Raw genomic sequence first — 20,164 nt, 5'->3', positions numbered from 1 at the left:
GATAGCATCTTAAAGTAAACAATGTTCATAAGACCATCTGGTCAAAACTGCAGGCAAAAAAAAGCATAAGCATATGGAAAACCAGATTTTACCCTTCCCTTCAGCAGTAAGGGATGACAAATGTCAAACCTAGATATATCCACGCTTCACTGTGCGATGCTTTTCAGCACCACCTGGCTCTCCATGCAGAGCCACCAAATATGGACAGCACTGCCAGGAAGAACATATCCACAGGGCAATGGCAATAAAAATAGATTATTTCATGGTTAAATAGCTACTTCGCGCAAGTGGCAAGAGTCTGTTTTGTTGACTTTTACATGTAACTGTGAGAACACATTCAAAATTAATTATGTTATTAGGCCTGAATATTAAATAGATCCAATAATAGGACTAGAAAACGGACTGACATTTTCTAAGAACTATTTATATGTATCTTATTTAAAGGGCACGTTTTTCATTTTACTAAGCAGCATGCTTATAATGGAACAGTTATATATGAAACAGTTTATATAAATACATGTAAACTATAAATGTAAAATCTAACAGTTCAAATAAAATTGTTTTATTAAATGTCCACTGTGTACCAGATACTGTATGTACCACTATCTGTAATTATTTATAATTAACTGCCTATGATTTATGACTGGAGTATAAGGAATTGACACACAGTGAATAGCATAGAGAAATTTAGCCTGAAATTAATGATTACATCATGGTAAAACTTTTAGAAACTAAGTATTCATGTACATTTACTTGCTGAAACTGTCAGCTGCGAGTTTAGGGTTCTAGTTGAAAACAAGGGTGTTTGAATCAGTCTCACAATTATCTGACCTACGGACAGGTATGCATTTTAATAAAAGGCAATTTATTACTTCCAACGTAGAAAAATTACTGATCATTTTGCTTTTAGAGACAACAAATCTTTCTCAATCTGGCAGCGACTTGAGATCATATTCACTTTAAGAACTCTTCCTTTATGAACACTGAATGACTGCAACTAAGGGCTGAACTTCAAGATGTTTTGAAGGATGGTATAATTAAAAGGACAAAGCTGCTACACCAATAACAAAAAAAAATAAACTAGACAAAGTCTTCATCATTTTCTGGCTAAAGCACCAGCAGAGCCAAAATAAAGAGAAAAAAAAAATGTTTTCAAAATTTGGCTAAGACTATCTAAAAAGTCATCTTAAGTACCTCAAATTTTGCTACCATAAAGATGAGTCCAACACAAAGATTCCCTACTTTTTAAACCAACTCTAGACATTAAATTATAAACTTTAAAAAATCCTTAATGTACCAGAAAATAGTGAGTGAATATCTTTATAACCTTAGAATACAAAAGACTTTCAAAGCATGACCTCAAAGGGTATAAAACCGTTACAGAAAAGACTGGTGGACTTAGTAACAATGACTCTAAAAACTTCATTACTGCTCCCTCCAAACCCCCAAAACCAAATCCAAAAATATCACTAGAAACTATAAAGAAAGTTAGATACGGAAAAATGAGTATTCTTGCCAACTATATCCTTTGCATAGTCTTTCCGGAGGGCAGCTTAACAACAGTAATCAAAATTCAAGATGCGCTTATAAATTGGCCAGAAATTCCAAAAAATTTAACCTACAGAAATACAGAAGCAAATACACAGAGATGCAGTTTTGCTCATCATAGGATACAACTGAAAACAACCAACAGTGGATTTGTTGCCAAATAATATCAAATGTCGCTCTTTTCGCAAAGGCATAAATATTTGTGAACTGTCTTGGTTAAACCAGAGCTGGAACACTAGTGCATCCTGAGTGTCCTATAGGCATGAGGAAAGCAAACTTATTTTGCAGAAAAAAAGAATCTGAAAGCATCATCTCCTCTGATAACTTTCCTCACTGTAAAGATCATGATCAAACTAAGGCACACAGCTAACTGTACAGAGTAGATTCAAACGTGGGCAATCTGGGTTCAGAATCCACACATCCGTTATGATCTGCTACCTGTCTAACAATGGATGATAAGGTTTCTAAGTGTAACAACTTAAGACACTGATGAAATGCTAGTGGTGATAGAGAAGACTACTGCTTTCAAGTAAAAGTTGGATATAATCAATTGCTGGATGTCTTTGGTGTATGAATTTATAGCTTTATTAAAGTTTACAGCAGCCCTGAGATTCTCAAAGGGTTCATCAAAAAATATTAAGCCCTAATACTCTACGTACCCACTGTATGCAATTTAACATCTTCCCCTACACCCAGAAGGGTACAAGTTAGCACCATTTTTGGGAGAACTGAGGAAATTCATTCAAGTGGTTTTCTGTGTTCTATAATTCGGAAGAGGAACTCCAGATTGAAATCCCTACAGGTAACGAGTGGTTTTTTTAAATGTTCAACATTTTTTTTGTCCCTAACCCCTTTCATATATGGGAATAACTATTTTTAGTACTTATGTTTTAAAAATGCAAATTTTAGGCATACAACTGTCACTTGATAGCAGAACTGTATTATTTATTTTAAAAAGTATTACATTATACATTGTTATTGTAAAAGGGTACAATATTATTTATACTCAGATATATTATTTCAGATCCCAAATGTACATACTTTCTTATTTCAAAAACAGGTACAACAAACTTAATAAAACCAAAGAACCAACATGTCTTTTTACATCAGGAGCATAAGCTTAATTAATTGAACAGAATATAATGTTTTATGCTCCTTTAAGTTCTTTGAAAATGGCATCCCATCAGTATTACTCAAATTTACTGGTTTAGAAAGAATGCGGGATTCTCTATCATCTGCCTAGTTCACATATATGCAATGACACAATTTCGACAGGAATTCCTATATTTGTAGAATATTTCTGTGACATTTACAAGACTATCAAAATGAGCAATAAGCCCTCTGAGAAAATTGGCCCACTTTTAACAATACGTATTTCTGGTTTTCTGGGTGGGTCTCACAAGAAAGTTTTCTTGCTCTTTTTCCAATCTTGTGTTATATATGACCTTTTCATTATAAGATTTTATTTGTTGTTTTTAGTTTTCTGATATGTGTTTGAGGTGGAGGTTGTGGAGATTTTTTTTTTTAAAGCAAATCCTAGCATCAGATGTGAGATCTACACAGCTGTAAGCATTCTTCTGGGAACCAGCACTGGGGTTCCCTCAACTGCTTAATGCAATTACCTAAACCAGTCATGTAGTATTAATGTAATTTGCCCATTTCCACAGCTGAAAAGAAGTTTAATCTTTAAAGAGTGAAAGGAAAAACTTGCTATCCCACTATTCCTCTACGTTGGAATCAAATAACAATGACTTCACCTGGTTGTTCTCCAAATTCCTCTACCTCCTGGTTAACCATTGTCCTTAGAAGTCTGGATTGAGTCATAAAATAACATGACACTGCCATATGAGTGGGCAGGTATACATACAAGGGCATTCTCATCTATCTCCATTGCACAGTACGTGGTCTTTCTAAAATACGTAACTGATCATCCACTTCTCTGCTTAGCACCTACAAGTGGCTCAATACTGCCTGCAAGATAAACTCTAAACTTAGAAGGCCCTTCAATAGGTATTTCCACTTACCTCCAGATTCTCACCTCTCACCATGGCCATCATCACAAAACTCAACCTTGCAGCTATACAATCCCCTGAACAGATCCTTCATCAATAAGCTATCTCCCCTTCCCTTTCTGCTTAGCTAATGTTTAGCTGTCCTTCAGCTCCCTGCTTAGCTAATATTTAGGTGGCCTTCAGCTCCCAGCTTAGAAATCTCTTCCTCTAAATAAAAATTTCCTGGATCCTCTAGGTTAGATACCACTCCAAAGTGTTCTCATAGTCCACTGTACTTGCTCCATCACAGCACTATTTAAGCAGCAATTATAATTATGACTTGTCAATATCCCTCACTGACTAAAAAATCAATAATGGCAGAACTGAGCAGATGTGTCTCATGCACTACTGTATCTCCAACATCTAGCAGTTTCTGGCACAAGGTAGAAACTCAGCTATATTAAAAGACTGAATGAACAAATAATTTTATAATATTCAGGGGTGTTTTGGTGAAAATGCAAGAATTCAGTTCAGTTCAACAGTATTTACTGCCTAGTTCTATGAGAATCAGAAAGAACGTTAAGCCAGGGTACATTCCTCAAGACATGTACAGTTGTAAAAATCAGACACAGATACACACAAAAGCTGAACACCACAAAACCGAGTGTTAAGATTATAATGTAGGCTACACAGAAGAGAGAAAACAAAGGACTGGGAAAGTGTCACTGAAGTAGGATCTGAGCCAAGCCTTCAGACAAGAAAAGATGGAAGACAGAAACTACAAGGACAAAAATGTGCTAGTTCAGCAGTTCTCAAAGTGGATCTGAAGATGACCTCCATCTCTTGAGCATCCTTAAGCTCAACAGTATTTTCGTAATAAGCCCAAGATGTTATTTGGTTTTTTAACTTTCATTCATTCTCAATTATACAAAGCAGTTTTCCAGCAGCTACATGCCATGTGATATCAGAACAGACTGGATGCATAAGTAGCTATGAGAATCCAGCTGTTTCTATTAAGCCAGACATTCAAGAGAGTTGTAAAAATGTAAAACAATGCCACTGATTGGTTTGTGTTGTTCTGGGAAACAGTTCTCTGTCCTAAAAATATGATATTTGTGTTAACATGTCATGGAATTACTGCTATTTTTCAGTAAAATTAAAAAACATTCTAATTTTTTTAGTTTTAATTTCTAGTATGAGAAATATTGATAGAGTCTAAAGAGCTACTGGGAACAAAAGTTGAGATTCACTGAGCACAGAGGCTGAACTAGATGTATCAGATGTGAAACGAGCCCAGGCATCATGTAACTTAAAAACATGTTTAACATACAGGTACCGGCTTTCCTCTCAGTAGTTATTTTTACTTAACATATAAAAAGACTCCTTTTAAGTCACTCTTATCCTTTCACTTGAACACAGTGTATACGGTTTAAGAGTCTTTTTGAGTTTCCATATACAGACACTTTTATATTTCCACAATCTTCATGATTATCATTTAAAATAGCTATATAATCATATCCAGCATTCTTACAAACCTCAATAGCAACTTCCATATTTGATTTGTAAAGCATTTTATAATAATATTACTATCCCAAAAAACTTACTTCTAGAATACCATGGGATCTTATCTTAAATCAAACTTGCCCAAGAGCTACTGAAACTTGGAACACAGAGATAATAACATTTTGACCTAGAACTTCTGGAAACCCTGAATTCAGAACTATGTCTCTCCCTGACTTTAAAGGTTCTACACACTCTCAAACTCCTTCAAGAACCTGTTTCCCCTATTCCAAGTGCTACCCTGGTTCCATAAACAGTTAAAGCTTACATTAGCACTTCTTTCTCACCACCTGAAATGATGTCTTCTACCTGTCCAAAGTTTATTCTTTAAGGACCAACTTGGAAGCCAGCTCATCCACTCATGCGTGATTCCTACTGAGTTCAATTGAACACTGTATTGCTCTTTGAATTTCTGAAGGACTCTATGTGAATATCACTCAAAATATAAATTCTATTTGAATTACATCATTATTTTTTTAATTTCACACCTTAAACCTTAAGAAAGGTCTTGTCAACCTCTCTTCTCATGGGAAAGATGGATAAAGTGCTGAGGAAAATGAGGCTCAGACAAGACTTCCCTGGTGGTCCAGTGGTTAAGACTCCACACTGTCACTGCAAGGGGCCTGGGTTTGATCCTTGGTCAGGGAACTAGACTTCACATGCTGCAACTAAAGATCCCACATGTCGCAGCTAAGACCTGGTGCAGCCAAATAAATTTTATATTAAAAAAAAAAGGAAAGAAATAAAAGAACAAGAGCTAGTGATTGAAGAGAGTCAGATTTGAATGCCAAATCCCCCCATGATTTTTCTCCCATTCCACACTCCCTACCTTACAATATCCTTTGTGATAATAAATACACAAGAAATCTGTAAAATTCAATGGAATCAGAGTGTCTTTATTCTTAACCTCAAGGAAGCTCTAACGTAAAAATCCAGATGAAACAATTTCTACAACTGTAGTTTTGGCACCCATGCCATCCTGTCCCTACATTTCTTCTTTTGGCCAACAAAAGTAATGTGCAGCTTTCAGGAGAGAGCCATCAAGACCAACATCTGCTCTCTAAGTATTAAATATCTACAACCACCATATTTTCCAATGAGTGAGTGATAAAATTAATCATTTCTTCTGCTGTCCAAGAACCTGAGTTTACCTTCTCCAGCTCCTCCTCCAGTGTTTCACCATTACTGTCTCAGAGCAATAGCTAATAAAAATCATTCTCAAAAAAAAATCATTCTCTAATGGGCTACAGAAAACACAGCTGAAAACTATACTTTTACATAATTTTTCAGTTTCTGATGCCACCTACTAAGCAGTTCAATTCCTGCTCCAAAGGCATTTCAAAATTATCATGGCCGTTTATCCCCATTCGCCTTGTTAACCCAAATCCTGAGAGCTGTACTTGATGCCTCCTACTCTCCCTCACTCATTACACCTAGTCCACCACTATCCACCAGAACCCCTCCTCATCTCTTACCTGCCCTGCCCCAAAAACCTCTTTAAGGATCTCCCCACCTCCACTCTTCATGCACAACAGTCTATTCTCCATTTGGCAGAGTAATCTTTATTTTTTAAAAAGACAGAATGACTACTACATTTCTACTTAAAATGCTTTAACAGTTTCCATGACTTTTCCAATAAAATAAAAATTCTTTACCAATGAATTCCCTACGGTATCCTTCATGACCTGACAACGGTATCTTAACTTCATCACATTCTGCTCTCTCCCAGCAAACCACATTCCAGCCACGTAAGCCTTTCTTGATCACTATGACCATGAGACCACATATCACTGCAATCTGTTCCTTTCCTCTGCAGCACTTATCAGAAGTTACATGTGTGTTATGTTTGTCTCTCTCCCTATGCTCTAAACTCCGTGAGGACAAGTTAAAACTGCTTTTGTTTTACCACTTCATATCAAAGTATTAAGTGGTAGGCACTTAACATTTTTGATTGAAGAAACTGCTTTTCTATATATTCTTAATATATATTAACATGTGTTACATATTGCTTATACGTTAGATAAGAAAATACAGTATGTAATACATCACTTCCATAATAAAGAATTTGGCTGCTCTTTATTCCAAGTTCCTGAGAAGACCTCTCTAAATCTTTGGATTTCCAGAGTGATTGGAGAATCTATTCTACTTATGGTGGGCCCTTCATACCACTCTTGATAGTTTATGTTAGCAAAGTATCTTTTTTATTTATTCATGTGGGACTCTAGAGGGTGTACACTAATGAGATGACTAGGGATGGGGGCCAGCCATACCAGAAGGACCAAATGTGTGATTAGAGGGTTGGGATACTGGAGGCTCAGTTAAATCATGTGGCCAGTGATTCAATCAACCATGCCTATACAATGAAACGCTACTAAAACTCCAGACACCAAAGCTCTAGTGAGCTTCCCTGGTTAACAATACCCTGGGTGTATTGACACATCACTGAGCTGGGAGCGTGATGCATCCTGACCCCACAGGAAGAAGATACAAAAGCTTCATGTCTGTTACCTTCCCACATCTCAGCTTATATCTTTTCTTTTGGCCAGTCCTGATTTGTGTCTTTTTTTGTTGTTGCTGCTATATTGAAACAGAAGTATGGCACTTTCCTATGTTCTGGGTCATTCCAATAAATTACTGAACTAAGAAGATAGTGGGCACCCTGATAGCCAGTCGGTCAGAAATGCAGAGGGCCTGAGAACTCCTAGCCCGAAAATAGTGTCTGATGTGAGGGCAATCTTTTGGGAACTGAGCCCTTATCTGCCAGGTTAGCCTAACTCCAGGTAGTGAATGTCAGGATGGCATTACGATGATGACAAATAACAGATGTCATTTCATAAATATGTGTTGAGATTTATGTATTTTTATACACATTACTTCCTAATCTTTAGAGAACATGTCGAAGCGTTACAACAATCCCACTTGATAGAATTATCATACAAATAAGAAGTTATAGTCACACAGACAATTTAATTATTTAGGTGGAACTGAAATTCAAATTCAGCACCATTTGACTCCAAAGCCCACAATCCAGTAACTATCCTCTCCATCTTCTCATTATTAGTTATGTAAGTACAACACAAGATAACATCACATGAGAGGTCACACTAAAATTCAAAGTACTCTTTATAAATGTATCATTTCTTTATAGGAATTATAAAATATTATACTTTAATACAAATTTCTTTAGCAATTGCTGTTAACTTACTTGTTTGTGTTTTAGAAACATGTTTCTGGAGAAAATCAACTGTCTGAGCCAAAACCTTCTTATTACAATGTGTTGATAATTTTTCATCACACTCATAACACCTAAAAAAAAAAAATTTAAGCAAATATTATGAAAACATGTTCAGTAGTTTTACACATCAAGTAATAAAGTTAGTATTTATCCACTTTTGTCTTTAAATTAAGGGGTAAGGGAAATACATAGGGTGAGGCAAGAGCAATGAGATACAGCTACAGACATAACCACGGACAGTTCATACAGAGCGTTAGTATTCAAATTAAGAGTATGGGTCACTTATCCTAAGTGTAATGGAGTGCCATGGGAGGTTTTTAAGCAAGGGTTGCCATGATCCAATTTACATTTTAAAAACATCACTCTGTCTAATGTCAGATTGGATAGCATCAGGAATAGCAGGAGATCAGGGTAGATACAGTGGCTCGAGATAGAAATGAACAGATTTATATACTTTCAGGTATAGGCAGGAATGAACTGGACATGAAAAGAAAGAGGAAAGGGAGAAGCTGATGTGGGTATGTCAAGTGACTCTCAAACAGGAGCAGTTCTGCCCCACCCACACCCCTGGGGACATTTGGCAAAGCTGTGAGACACTTCTGATTATCACAACTGGCAAAGCTACTCTCGGCACCCAGTGGCTAAGGGCCAGGGCTAACTCTGTCCTCTCATGAGACAGGCCCCTCTACAATGAAGAGTTATCAACCCAAATGACCACAGTACTGAAATTGAGAGATCCTTAAGTTTTCACAAACTGTACATGCTTAGGCTATCCCCTGTAGAGAATCACCAAACCAACTGACTACTGAAGAACTGATACTTTCTCCTCTGGAATTCTAATTTAGCAAAATCAACTAGCAAGAATTTTTCTTTAACGTACAGAGAAAATGTTAAAGAAAACTAGAGATATGACTAAATTTCTTTCTTACTTAAATTTTATATTCATGGATAATGTTAATTTTCTTATTTTATAGATTCTGTTCAGGCTTAAAAGCGCAAGCTGATATAATAGCTTTAGATATCTTACCTTATAAAACTCAGATATTTACAAGTACTAACCAAATCTAACTTACCATATGATCCATGTGCTCAGATTAATTATAATACAGTGAAGCTCTGCTCTCCAACTCTTGAAATGCTTCAGTGAATGCTGGCCTTCTGAGTTTTTACCACATCCCTAAAGATAAATAGAACACTATTTGTATGACTTCCAGACAAGTTTATTTCAAATTAATCAAAACCTAAATTATCCTTAAATGGCAACCCACTCCAGCATTCTCGCCTGGGAACTCCCACAGACAAAGGAGCATGGCAGGCTATAGTCCGTGGGTCACGAACAGCTGGACAGGACTGAGCATGCAGCAGCATGCAGCACACCCTTGATATGTCAGATATAACTACAGTTAATGTAAACTGGTCTTTGTAAATGAGAATGTTAACTGATAAAGACCTAATGAACCCCAGAGGAATTAAAAGATTAAAAAAAAACACAAATGGCTGAAATGTGGGGGGTGGGGGAGCGGAGTTTTGTTTTAAACTTTTTTAAAAAGTTTCAGAAAGCAATTTAGATTCTCATTAAACTCAACTTCTTGCAGAGAGGCTAATTTAATTTACTTCTTGTCATACAGTAAAAACAGGCATGAGCCAAGTTAATTTCCATACCATTTCTGTGATGCACAGTGCAACACTGAGCATCTTCACTGGCCAGCAGTGCTTCTCCCCTGTACACACACTTCTAATATCCTCACACCTCACCCAACTCCACTGAAAACTACTGAGACTCAAACCAATCACAGTAACTCCCATCACCTGGTAAGTAAAGAAATGACATTCAATTTCTGTCAATGTGCCATGAGGGGCAGTCTAATATATGTTTCTGGAAAAGTTTTACATATAGGAAGGGATGTACTTTTTATCCTCCTTCTGACCTTTGGGGATTGCTGTATGATACATGATGCATGAAACTTCTTCGACCATCCTGAAACCATGGAATAGGATAGCACAGCAGAAAAATGGAAGACATCTCAGTTTTTTATGTTTTTTCCACTGAAGCAACTAACTCAGGAGTGACCCTATTTCTGGCTTTCTATATGAGATAATAAAGATAACTCTTTTTGAAAAATATACATATATACGTTTAATTTTATTTAGAAATTCCCTTGTTAATAGAATCAGTTGCGTCTAAGCTCTTAAGAGAAGTTACTCTGCAAAAAAGAGAAAAATCACTTCTCATAGAGAAGAAAATGAATCCCAAAAGATTTCTTAAAAAGGCTTGGATCCATTTCCTAAGTAAATACAAATAGGTAAAGGAGGGTCCACATATGAGAACTACTGCAAGTAGGTTGGATTCCCTTTCAAAATACTTATAAACCATGCACAATAACTCTCTGAACACAATGTACATTTTACTTTACCTTAAACATTTCTGTGCTTGGCCTTGGAGAGTTCTATCTAAACACAGAATAAATTTATCTTAAATTCTAAGCACTACCAACAGTCCAACTCAGAGCGAGCAATTAAGGAAAATATTTAAGACAAACTCTCACAGAAAAGAGACTTTTCTCACCTGAAAACCACACTTGAGGCACAACCAGATATCAGGAGGAAGTATTGGCTGTCCATCACAGAATCTTCTTTCTTTTAAACATTCCAAGCAAACTGACCACAGGTTCTCAGCTATTGCTTTTTTTACATGATGCACACTGACAGCATGACTTATATGTTGGCAAGTGAAACCTAGTGAAAGAGGCAAAACAAAATTTGAACATCAGCAAGCAAAAGTCAACAATATTAAAATACTATTAACTAAAAAGCACGAAGATTCAAAAGACAAAATAACTTAAAAGAATACATACTGTATGATTCCATTTATAAAAGATTGTGAAATAACATAATTATAGAGTTGGAGAACACATTAGCAGTTGCCAGGGGCTTTCGATGGAGAGCAGTGGTGTGGCTATACATAAGCAGCGCTCAGAGTGGCCAGTGTGTAGTCAAGTATTTTGACAGTGCTGGTTATAGAAAGCTACATGTTATTAAGCTATACACACACATACACACACATGTATGTACAACTGGTGAAACCTGAATTAGCTCTAAGGACTGTACCCATTTCAGTTTCCCGGTTTTGATGCTGTGTGACAGAAATACAAGATATTAAATCAGAAGAGATTGGATGAAGGGTAAATGGCGTATCTTTTGTACCTTCCTGCGAATCTAAAATTAGTTCAAAAATTAAAGTTTAATAAATAAATTAAGAAGATTATTTATTGAGCAGCTACTATGCCTCAAGCATTTTGAACATATTTTCTTTCTGCTAAGATACACAAGTAAAAGCTTTTCCCATGGCTAGCTCTTCTGTGATACTATTTTCACCACTGCTGAAAGAAAGGAGAGGAACAAACAATGGCATAATTTGCAGGAACAAGAATTATCTGAATTCTTCTTAATGAATATTCCCAAATAACAAATATATTTTGCATGGCCAATAATTATCCTTTATAACAGATTCCAACTATGTGCACTGTGTGGAGACAAAAGGCCAAAATGAGCATATATGTTAATTCTTCAAATAACCATATTCGTCTCCCAAGGGCTCAGTACACTTCCATTTCTCCTAAATGAACTCTTCAATTTCTCCACCTCAAATGTCCCAAATACTAAACCTACAGCTATCTGCCAAAATCAAACAACAAAGGCAGAAACTGAATACCTTGAAGAGGGAAACAGAAGTATATACATTTCAACTTTCCCTACTTTCCTTTCTGAACATAAAGCATTCCTTTTTATCTACTGGTTAATGAGACTAAATATTACTTCCATTTCATTCTGAAGACAAAGAATGTGACAAATTAAAATAAATAATTTCAACAAAAGTAAAATGTAAATCTGATAAAAGATTAAAACTTCTAATTTTACACCAAAAGCAAGTTATAAGAATCGGCATAAAAGAAGTAATTCTGAAGTCCTTTGGTTGAACAGCAAACATACATGTCATTGAAAAAAGGTGTTAAGAGAAAGACTGATAAAAATGACCACATAAGAACTAGAAATGGTTCACCAAAAGTCATCACTTTGTTTTTGAGCTTTTATATTTTAAAATTCTAAGGAAAAATCACTCCATACACCTTTTGAATCATCTCTAGTATAAGATGTAGCCAAGGTACAACTTAACCAGTCTCTGACTCTACAACTCAGACTTACAAAAGTGAAATTGCTAATGAATTCAGAGATACGTGAATGCAAGATAAAAAGGTTGCAGGTTCCTAAATTAAACTTACTAGCTTTTAAATATCTCAACTGTATATACTTTTTATAAGTATAAACAAATTTAAAAGTCTGAGGTTTTCCTATAAGTGTTTAAACAGTATTTACTATCTTCTGTGAGGAGGGAAAATGTAAAAAATATCCTTCTACGTTAATAAGTAAATTTCCTCAGTTTCCTGCAAGTTGTTTAATCATATAACTGTCAAATTTTCATTTGACAAACAGGTCCTCTAGAGATTCCTGAATAAAAATATAAAAATGTATTAAAAGCAAATAGTTGTTTCACATTCATAAATCAAAAGCAATAATCAAAATCTTCACATTTTAAAAATATTAATAAAAATTTTACATGGAGGGCTTCCAGCGTGCGAATGGTGACATAAAATCAACACTCCCCCTTTCTCCTCCCCAAAACTATCCAAGGGCAAAAAGAACAGAAGGTAAAAATACAAAGCTCATTCTCAGAGCAACCAGGAGATAGCTGAAGCCCGAAGTCACAAATCAAACGGGAAGACTTCCACCTCAAAGCAGTGGAGATCAAACAGGATTGCGCAGAGAAGGAAGTGGAGAGAACACCGCAGCAGTGGATTCAGAGAACCATGCACACTTTGCGCATACAGAACAAAACCTACATCTCTGTGCTGCAGCAACAGTGGCAGGAGCGCCCCTTTATCCAATTTTGTTTTCAGAAGAAATGAAAGAAGGGGATTTCTCATTCACTAAGTGAAAGTAAAAATGCAAGCCATAGTGGCAGAGAACAGCCTTATTCCTACGGCAGTTGGAAAGAAGAGAGAATTTGGATTCTGAAAAAGCCCAGGACTGAATAATCCTGGTAGCTGGAAAGAAGTAAAGGCTAACTGGGCTCAAACTCAACAGTTAGGTCTCAGCAGTGCTCTAGCCCTCCTTTTTACACAAATATTCTAAACCGAACTGGCCCAAGAAAGGCAACTCTACATGAAAGAATAGGTAATCAAAGAAAATCAAAGCCCCAAATTCCGTGCTAAGATAATATGAAAAGGGAAGGAAGGAAAAGCAAAAATGGCAGTGCAATCACTGCCATGAGAGGAAAACACAAAAAAAGAAGTGAACACTTGAGGCTCAAGTGGCAACACAAAGGGAAGTGACCAGCAGAGTTCAGGAAAAATAAATCAAACAAAGGTAACACCAAAAAGAAGATGACAGAGACACTGCTGAACACACTAAAAAATAAAAATGAACAGCAGACAACAAGAAAAGGAAAACAGGAGTTTTAGAGGCTTTAAGAAAAAATGGTAACTATGGTAGATAGGCAAAAGAGAGTTATAAGAATAATCAAACCCCTGAAGAACACCATATTAACAGAACAAATATTTAAAGACATAATTCAGACTTCCCTCAATTCAGCAATCTGTTCTGAAATACTGTCCTAGTTAAAAATACTCAAAATGGAAATAACAGATTAAAAACATCTTTTTTAAATGGAGAACTGAACTGGTAAAGCCAGTAAGGAAAATCCTCAGAAGCTAAAACCCAAGGCATGAGGCTAAAGAGAAAGAAAAACCAGGAAGCCCCTGAAGGGCTTCCAACCAACCTCACTGGCTTCAGGGCTCAGTTCTAATAGTCATGAGAAACAAACAACAAGAGAAGATGCCAGTTCTAAGTTACTTTAAAAAATAAACAAAATCTCAGCAAAAATGGCAACACGATATTCTGGAAATAGACAAGCTGATTTTGAAGTAATGCAGAACATGGCTAAAATAAAGAGCAAAGGATTTATTCATTAAAAGCACGTATGATTTGTCCTCTGCAACACTGTTCAGGATGCGAGACATCATAATTTACCAGCAACGTCATCTGACGAGTCTTCATCGTGAGGTATAGGAGGCCTTTTACTTCTCTTAGCTTTCTCAGGTGAAGCTTTGGATGGCTGTTTCACCCGCATCTGTTATTTACTGAAAAGATTGGGGGTTGGGGGGAAAAACACATTAATCCTCAAAATTAAAAATTGTATGTATTTTACTTAATGCATATTAAAATGACTTCAAGTTTAATGAGCCTCGTAAATTAACAGAGGAGAAACAGGGGAACATCAGCTGAAACTAAAGAAATTTTTATTACACCAACACACAAATGCCACATTACATCTGACTTTAACCAACAGTTCCCTACATGTATGATGTCCAGGTGAATTTAAAAAAATAAACTTTATGCCACTTCTGACTCCTGTGCTCATCTCACCCTTTCTCTTGTTTCACCAGCTAGGAAGCAATGGGAGCTGGAAAAGCCACAACATGCCAGGGATGGATGCCAAGTGCCAAGCACAGTACAGCCACCCTTCCTGTACTGTATGACCCAGTGGACTACAAAGAGAGAAATACATTTCCAACTTTTTAAGCTCTTGCCTTTTTTGTGTGTTTTTTTCCCCATTTTCTAGTTATGAAAAATTTTAAACTGTCACATAAGTTGAAACAACAGTATAACGAACACCATAGACTATCTAGAGTCCATATCTGGAACATTTTGCCACATCTGTTTTATCTAAATATCAATGCGTACACAGATATATCTACACATGTATGTGAGTACATCTGTTTTTGCTGAACTATTTAGAAGTTGAAGACAACATATATTCCTTAAGGAGATTCTCCTATACACTTACATCATTATCATTTCTAAGAAAATTAAGAGTAATTCCCTAATATCATATCTTATCATATTCTCATTTCTTCAGGTAACCCAAAACGTCTGCTTTTTTGAATAAGGATTCAATTGGTTATGTCAGTATCTTCTAATTGACAGCTGTTCTTCCCGCAAGAAATGGGAGAATAGTGTTTCACCTCCCTAAGACCCTAACTTTTTGAGAGATCAGGACAGTGCATATGAGTCACATTGGAGAGTGTGGATTTTGATTCAAGTCTAGCAAAATCCTCTCAAAGTGTGGATTTTGATTTAAGTCTAGCACAGGACCTGAGAGTCTGCCTGTCTAAAAAGCTCCCAACAGGAAGCCACTGCTGGGATCCACAGACCACACTTTCAACAGCAAAGCTGTATAATGTCTCACACAGACTTTAATTTTTTGTTCATGCTGTTATTTACCTCTAAATATATTTTTAAGAAATCTCTTATATTTCATAAAAATTCAAAGTTAATTCTAAAGGTTTTACATAGAAGTTAATGCATGTTTTAAAAACCACTATATCTCTGGTAGCTCAGCTGGTAAAGAATCTGTCTGCAATGCAAGAGACTCCAGTTCAATTCTTGAATCAAAGTTCCCCTAGAGAAGGGAGAGGCTACCCACTCCAGTATTCATGGGCTTCCCTGATGGCTCAGATGGTAAAGAATCCACCTGCAATGCTGGGTTCAGTCCCTGGATTGGGAAGATCCCCTGCAGGAGGGCACAGCAACCCACTCCAGCATTCCTGCTTGGAGAATCCCCAAGGACAGAAGGAGTCTGAAGGGCTACAGTGCATGGGGATCACAAAGAGTTGGACACAACTGAGCAACTAAGCACACACATATCCTAAATCCTACCTAATATCATGCTGCTACACGGCTAAGCTATACTGTAATTTTTATGGTTGTGTATATGCTTCGACTGATCAAGGTAGAACAATCGCTCAATTCAATAATAAATTCTGAATCCTGATTTAGTTGTACCAAGTTCCACATAAGGAAGCTTTTGCGTTTACCATTTTAAAAGTCATTTCTTTAGGCCCAAGGGTCATCACTATTGAACAACACTGCAATAAATTGATGCCTTCAAGGTTACAGAGATGCAGAAAGCCTCCAAGTTTCTGACCACTTCATTTATTCCTGCCTTCACCCTCCAGACTACTTCATTAACTTATGGCTACATTTCAACCTCACAAAATCACTAATTCGAGTATTCCATTCTCTGACCACAGCTTCAAATTCTGCCAGCTTGCTTGATCAGCCACTCCTATTCTCTTTTAATGCCCAGGTTGAGAAGAGGCTACATCTCCACAAGCCCTTCCATGATCACTGTAGCAGGGAAGGGAGAAAGAGAAGCAGAAAATTTAGTGCTGGTTCTTCAAGCTTCACTTGCAAATGGTGCAAGTCTGCTTATGTTTTACGGGCCAACACAAGTCATATAGCCACATTTAATTTCAAATAGACATGGTAGGGGAAAGGGAGGGGTGAGAGTAAAGGGAGGTGTACAAACCGTACAACCTTATCATGTACCTAGCAAGAACAGAATACGTGTACACAGCCTAATGGCTACTATGTCACCCCCCTAACAATCTCAATCCTAGATGAGCCAATTAACCATGTTCTCCATGACAGTATCCAAAGAGGCTAGAGAAAAAGTCTTGCAAGAAAGGTGACTGGGTCCATTAAATTAACAACCACAACTGCAAACAGATCAAGACATCCCATTATCTACAACTTCTGGTCAACTTATTACACAGCAATCTGAAATTGTTTTCACTCTCCCAATCTCCAACTCCTCCTCTCCCTACTCTTTCAAATATCATCTGGTCTTCTACTTTCCTGACAGAAAGGACACAAAAGAGATTGCAAATCAGATATTTCCACCCTTAAACTTACACACTTACTATTGTAACTATTGTTGTAACTATTGTAACTTGATGTCCTGAAAAAGAGATGGGCATAATTAAGCGAATCCAAGAAATATGGTCCATAAGAAACTGGTCATATTTTTACACTCCCCGCACAGCTAAACTTTGAAACTTCCATGATGACTCAGATGGTAAAGAATCTGCTTGCAATTTAAGAGACCCAGGTTCAATCCCTGAGTGGGGAATATCTCCTGGAGAAGGAAATGGTAACCCACTTCAGTATTTCTGCCTGGAGAATCTCACAGACAGAGGAGTCTGGCAGACTACTGTCCTTGGGATTGCAGAGTCAGACATGACTGAGCAACTAACACGCGCACACACAGGTAAACTCTTGATAAAGATGAGCATTAATACATAACTAATCCTGGCAGAGGAACCAAAAGAACCAGATACTTAACTTAGAATCTATAAAAGACCTATGCCTTTTCTCAAAAACACTGACTCAAATGTGGCAATGTAGTCAATTCCAGGGATTTTTCTGACACACTCAATATGTCTAAACATAGAGTCATTTTGGACAGTAACCTACTATTAAGCAGTCACTCATTTGTATAGCTTTCTTTTTCAATTCCCCGTTCAGGTAAAAAGAGACAAAATTAAAGTCCAATTATTACCAAAAAATTCCAATTATTAGAGCTTCACATATTGCATATCATCAATAATGTGTCTGGAGAGTTCTGAGATCACCCTCACATGTGGAGATTTACTCAAGGACTCACAAGACCTAGCATATAGGTGTACTCATGGCTAACGTTTATTGCAGCAATGTAGTGTGAACACACAGACTATCATAATGAAAAACACACAGGTGAAGTCTAGAGCAATCCAAATGCAGCCTTCCTTACCATTCTCTCCCTCCCAAGAGTGGTCAAACACCCTACATCCTTCCCCCAATAAGTAATGTCTGTGTAATGTTTTCTGTTTCTGACAAAAGCCCATTACACACTCACAGGTGCAGGATTTTTATGGGGGCTAGTAACTTCTGGATAAATTATGTCCTACAGAATAAACCATATTGTTCCCAGGCAAGTCAAGCAAGGGCTAACCTTGCAAGCAGACCTTTTTAAGGACAGCCATCTCAGGCCTGCTATGTTGTCTTTTCAGCACAAATAAATTATGGCCATTTTTCTCAGGTGATTTCCTAATAAAACTTTCCAACTTCCAACTTCTGCATTACCCTAATATCTGTCCATAATGTAGGATGTGCAACTAAACTATTTATGTGTTTTTTTTTTAAGGCCATGCTTGTAGAAGCCCATATTCTCAGGAAAGAAAAAAAAAATTATTTTCCTACTCTTGAGCCATTACTTTCTGCGAGGGTGCGAGGGAGGGAGGAAAGGGACAAAATTTCTCCGTTCAGAGGTTCAAAAGGATACCAGGCTCAAAAAAATGACTAGCACTCACTTTTTCGTGCATCACACTCGGTTCTAAGGACTTCAGCGATATTAACCCACTTCATCCTCCCAAGCACCAACCACTTTATGAGGTAGGTTACTATTATTTTCCCCATTTTACACTTGAAGAAAGACAACCAGGAGTTAGGTGACTTGCAGAAGCCAAAAGCCAGTAAGTGGTAGATGGCGATCTGGACCCAGGCAGTCCCTCTCCAGGGTTCCTAATACTACATGATGCTGCCAGAAGACCTTGGTAAGACACGCTTTCTCTGGTCTCTTAACAAAAACATCCCAAATTCCCGAAGAGAAAATGCGCCGCGAGGCTGAACACGGAAGGGCGGCCGGAAGGCTGCTGGGTCGCCGCGCCCCTAGGTCAAGGTGAGGCGGCCCCTCTCCCGTCCCGCCTCCCCGGCTCCTCCCGCGGCCGCCCCGACACCCTGCCGGCTCCGCCACTCTCACATGGCCCTCGGTGACCGCCTGGAGCCCCCAAGGACCGAGAAAGGCGGGGAGAGGGTTCTCTCCCAAGCCCGTCCAAGCCACAAGGGGCCAGGGTTGCGTAAACGAAGTTGGAGAAAACGAGGCGACCCAGCAACGGACCCGCAACTCACCCTGACAGGCCGAGCAGCCGCGTCCACAACCCCATGAGACTGCGCCTGCGCAGCCGCCCCTCCCGCCGGCAGGGGCGGGGCCTCGTGTGTCCGCCCCAACGTCCGGACGAGTTGGGACCGCCCCTCGCGTAGCGGCTTACCCGGAGTTGGGCGTGGACACCGGGCTCTGCGGGCTGCAGTCGCACATGCTTCCCGTACTTATACAGGAGTAGGTAGACCCCAGCTAATCTTAGGGTAACGTAAATAGATCCTAATTGGATCCCGATAGGGCTTGGAGTTTGCCCACCTCCCGTATTCTCGGAGTCGGGTTTAAGTCCCACTTGTGGCTGGACACCCTGCGCAGACTGCCTCCGACTTCCCTCCGTCACACTCTTCCGTGCTGTTAAGTCAAATCTATCATGTTTTCTTGCTTTTTTCCATTATTGTTGCTTTACTTGCCGTTCTCTCTTCTTCATTTGAAAATTTCCTGACCTATACCTAAACCTCTTTGAAGCTCGATTATTCAAAGTGTTTTGCACTTTGCACGTTTAGTAAAAGTAGTTGGTTGAAAAATATTTTGTTTGAATAATGTAGCAAACATCCACCCTAGTTATGGCTAAATGCTACGAGACAAGATTCGTAATCTTTAGCAGTTCTTCAGCCAAGGGACAGATGTAGCCTTACGGAGAGAGTCTTGGATTACGAGTCAAAAGTTACTAGAAATAAACCCCCCAAAACTCTGATTTTCTCTTAAAAACTTTGGTTCATTTCTTAAGAAATAGTTTAAATTATTTACAATTATTTACACATAGAGAACTTGGCCAAGGAAGTTATTAGACGTTGGCATTCTGTGTATGGAAACCATTCATTCAACAAATACAACTGAATACAAATATGTGTCATTGTGCTAAGTATTGGGGTACATAATCATGTTTTAGGGTAGGGAATTTTTTTTTCCCCTAGGGAAAAAGAAAATACTCAACAAATAAGCCCAGGTTGTGTT

The 20,164-nt window shown here is 37.9% G+C and overlaps 1 protein-coding gene across 8 annotated transcripts in view; it reads right to left on the bottom strand.

Annotated features, from left to right (window-relative positions):
* Positions 1-19,217, bottom strand: part of USP45 (ubiquitin specific peptidase 45) — a 58,442-nt gene extending 39,225 nt beyond the window's left edge. For 7 of the 8 annotated variants that reach the window (XM_042253370.2, XM_042253372.2, XM_060419555.1 and 4 more), the window contains exons 1-5: positions 19,183-19,217; positions 14,422-14,531; positions 10,901-11,073; positions 9,408-9,511; positions 8,305-8,405 (exon numbers count right to left, since the gene is read on the bottom strand). In XM_042253370.2, coding sequence (XP_042109304.1) covers positions 8,305-8,405; positions 9,408-9,511; positions 10,901-11,073; positions 14,422-14,521 — 478 coding nt within the window. In that variant the 5' untranslated portion in view covers positions 14,522-14,531; positions 19,183-19,217. The remainder of the gene's footprint in view (positions 1-8,304; positions 8,406-9,407; positions 9,512-10,900; positions 11,074-14,421; positions 14,532-19,182) is intronic. The other variant, XM_004011252.5, reaches the window with a different exon arrangement.
* Positions 19,218-20,164: the final 947 nt, after the last annotated feature.

Source organism: Ovis aries, chromosome 8 (genome assembly GCF_016772045.2).
Source record: "Ovis aries strain OAR_USU_Benz2616 breed Rambouillet chromosome 8, ARS-UI_Ramb_v3.0, whole genome shotgun sequence".
In the NCBI taxonomy this organism is placed as follows: domain Eukaryota; kingdom Metazoa; phylum Chordata; class Mammalia; order Artiodactyla; family Bovidae; genus Ovis; species Ovis aries.
This window is presented reverse-complemented; position numbering and strand designations above follow the sequence as displayed.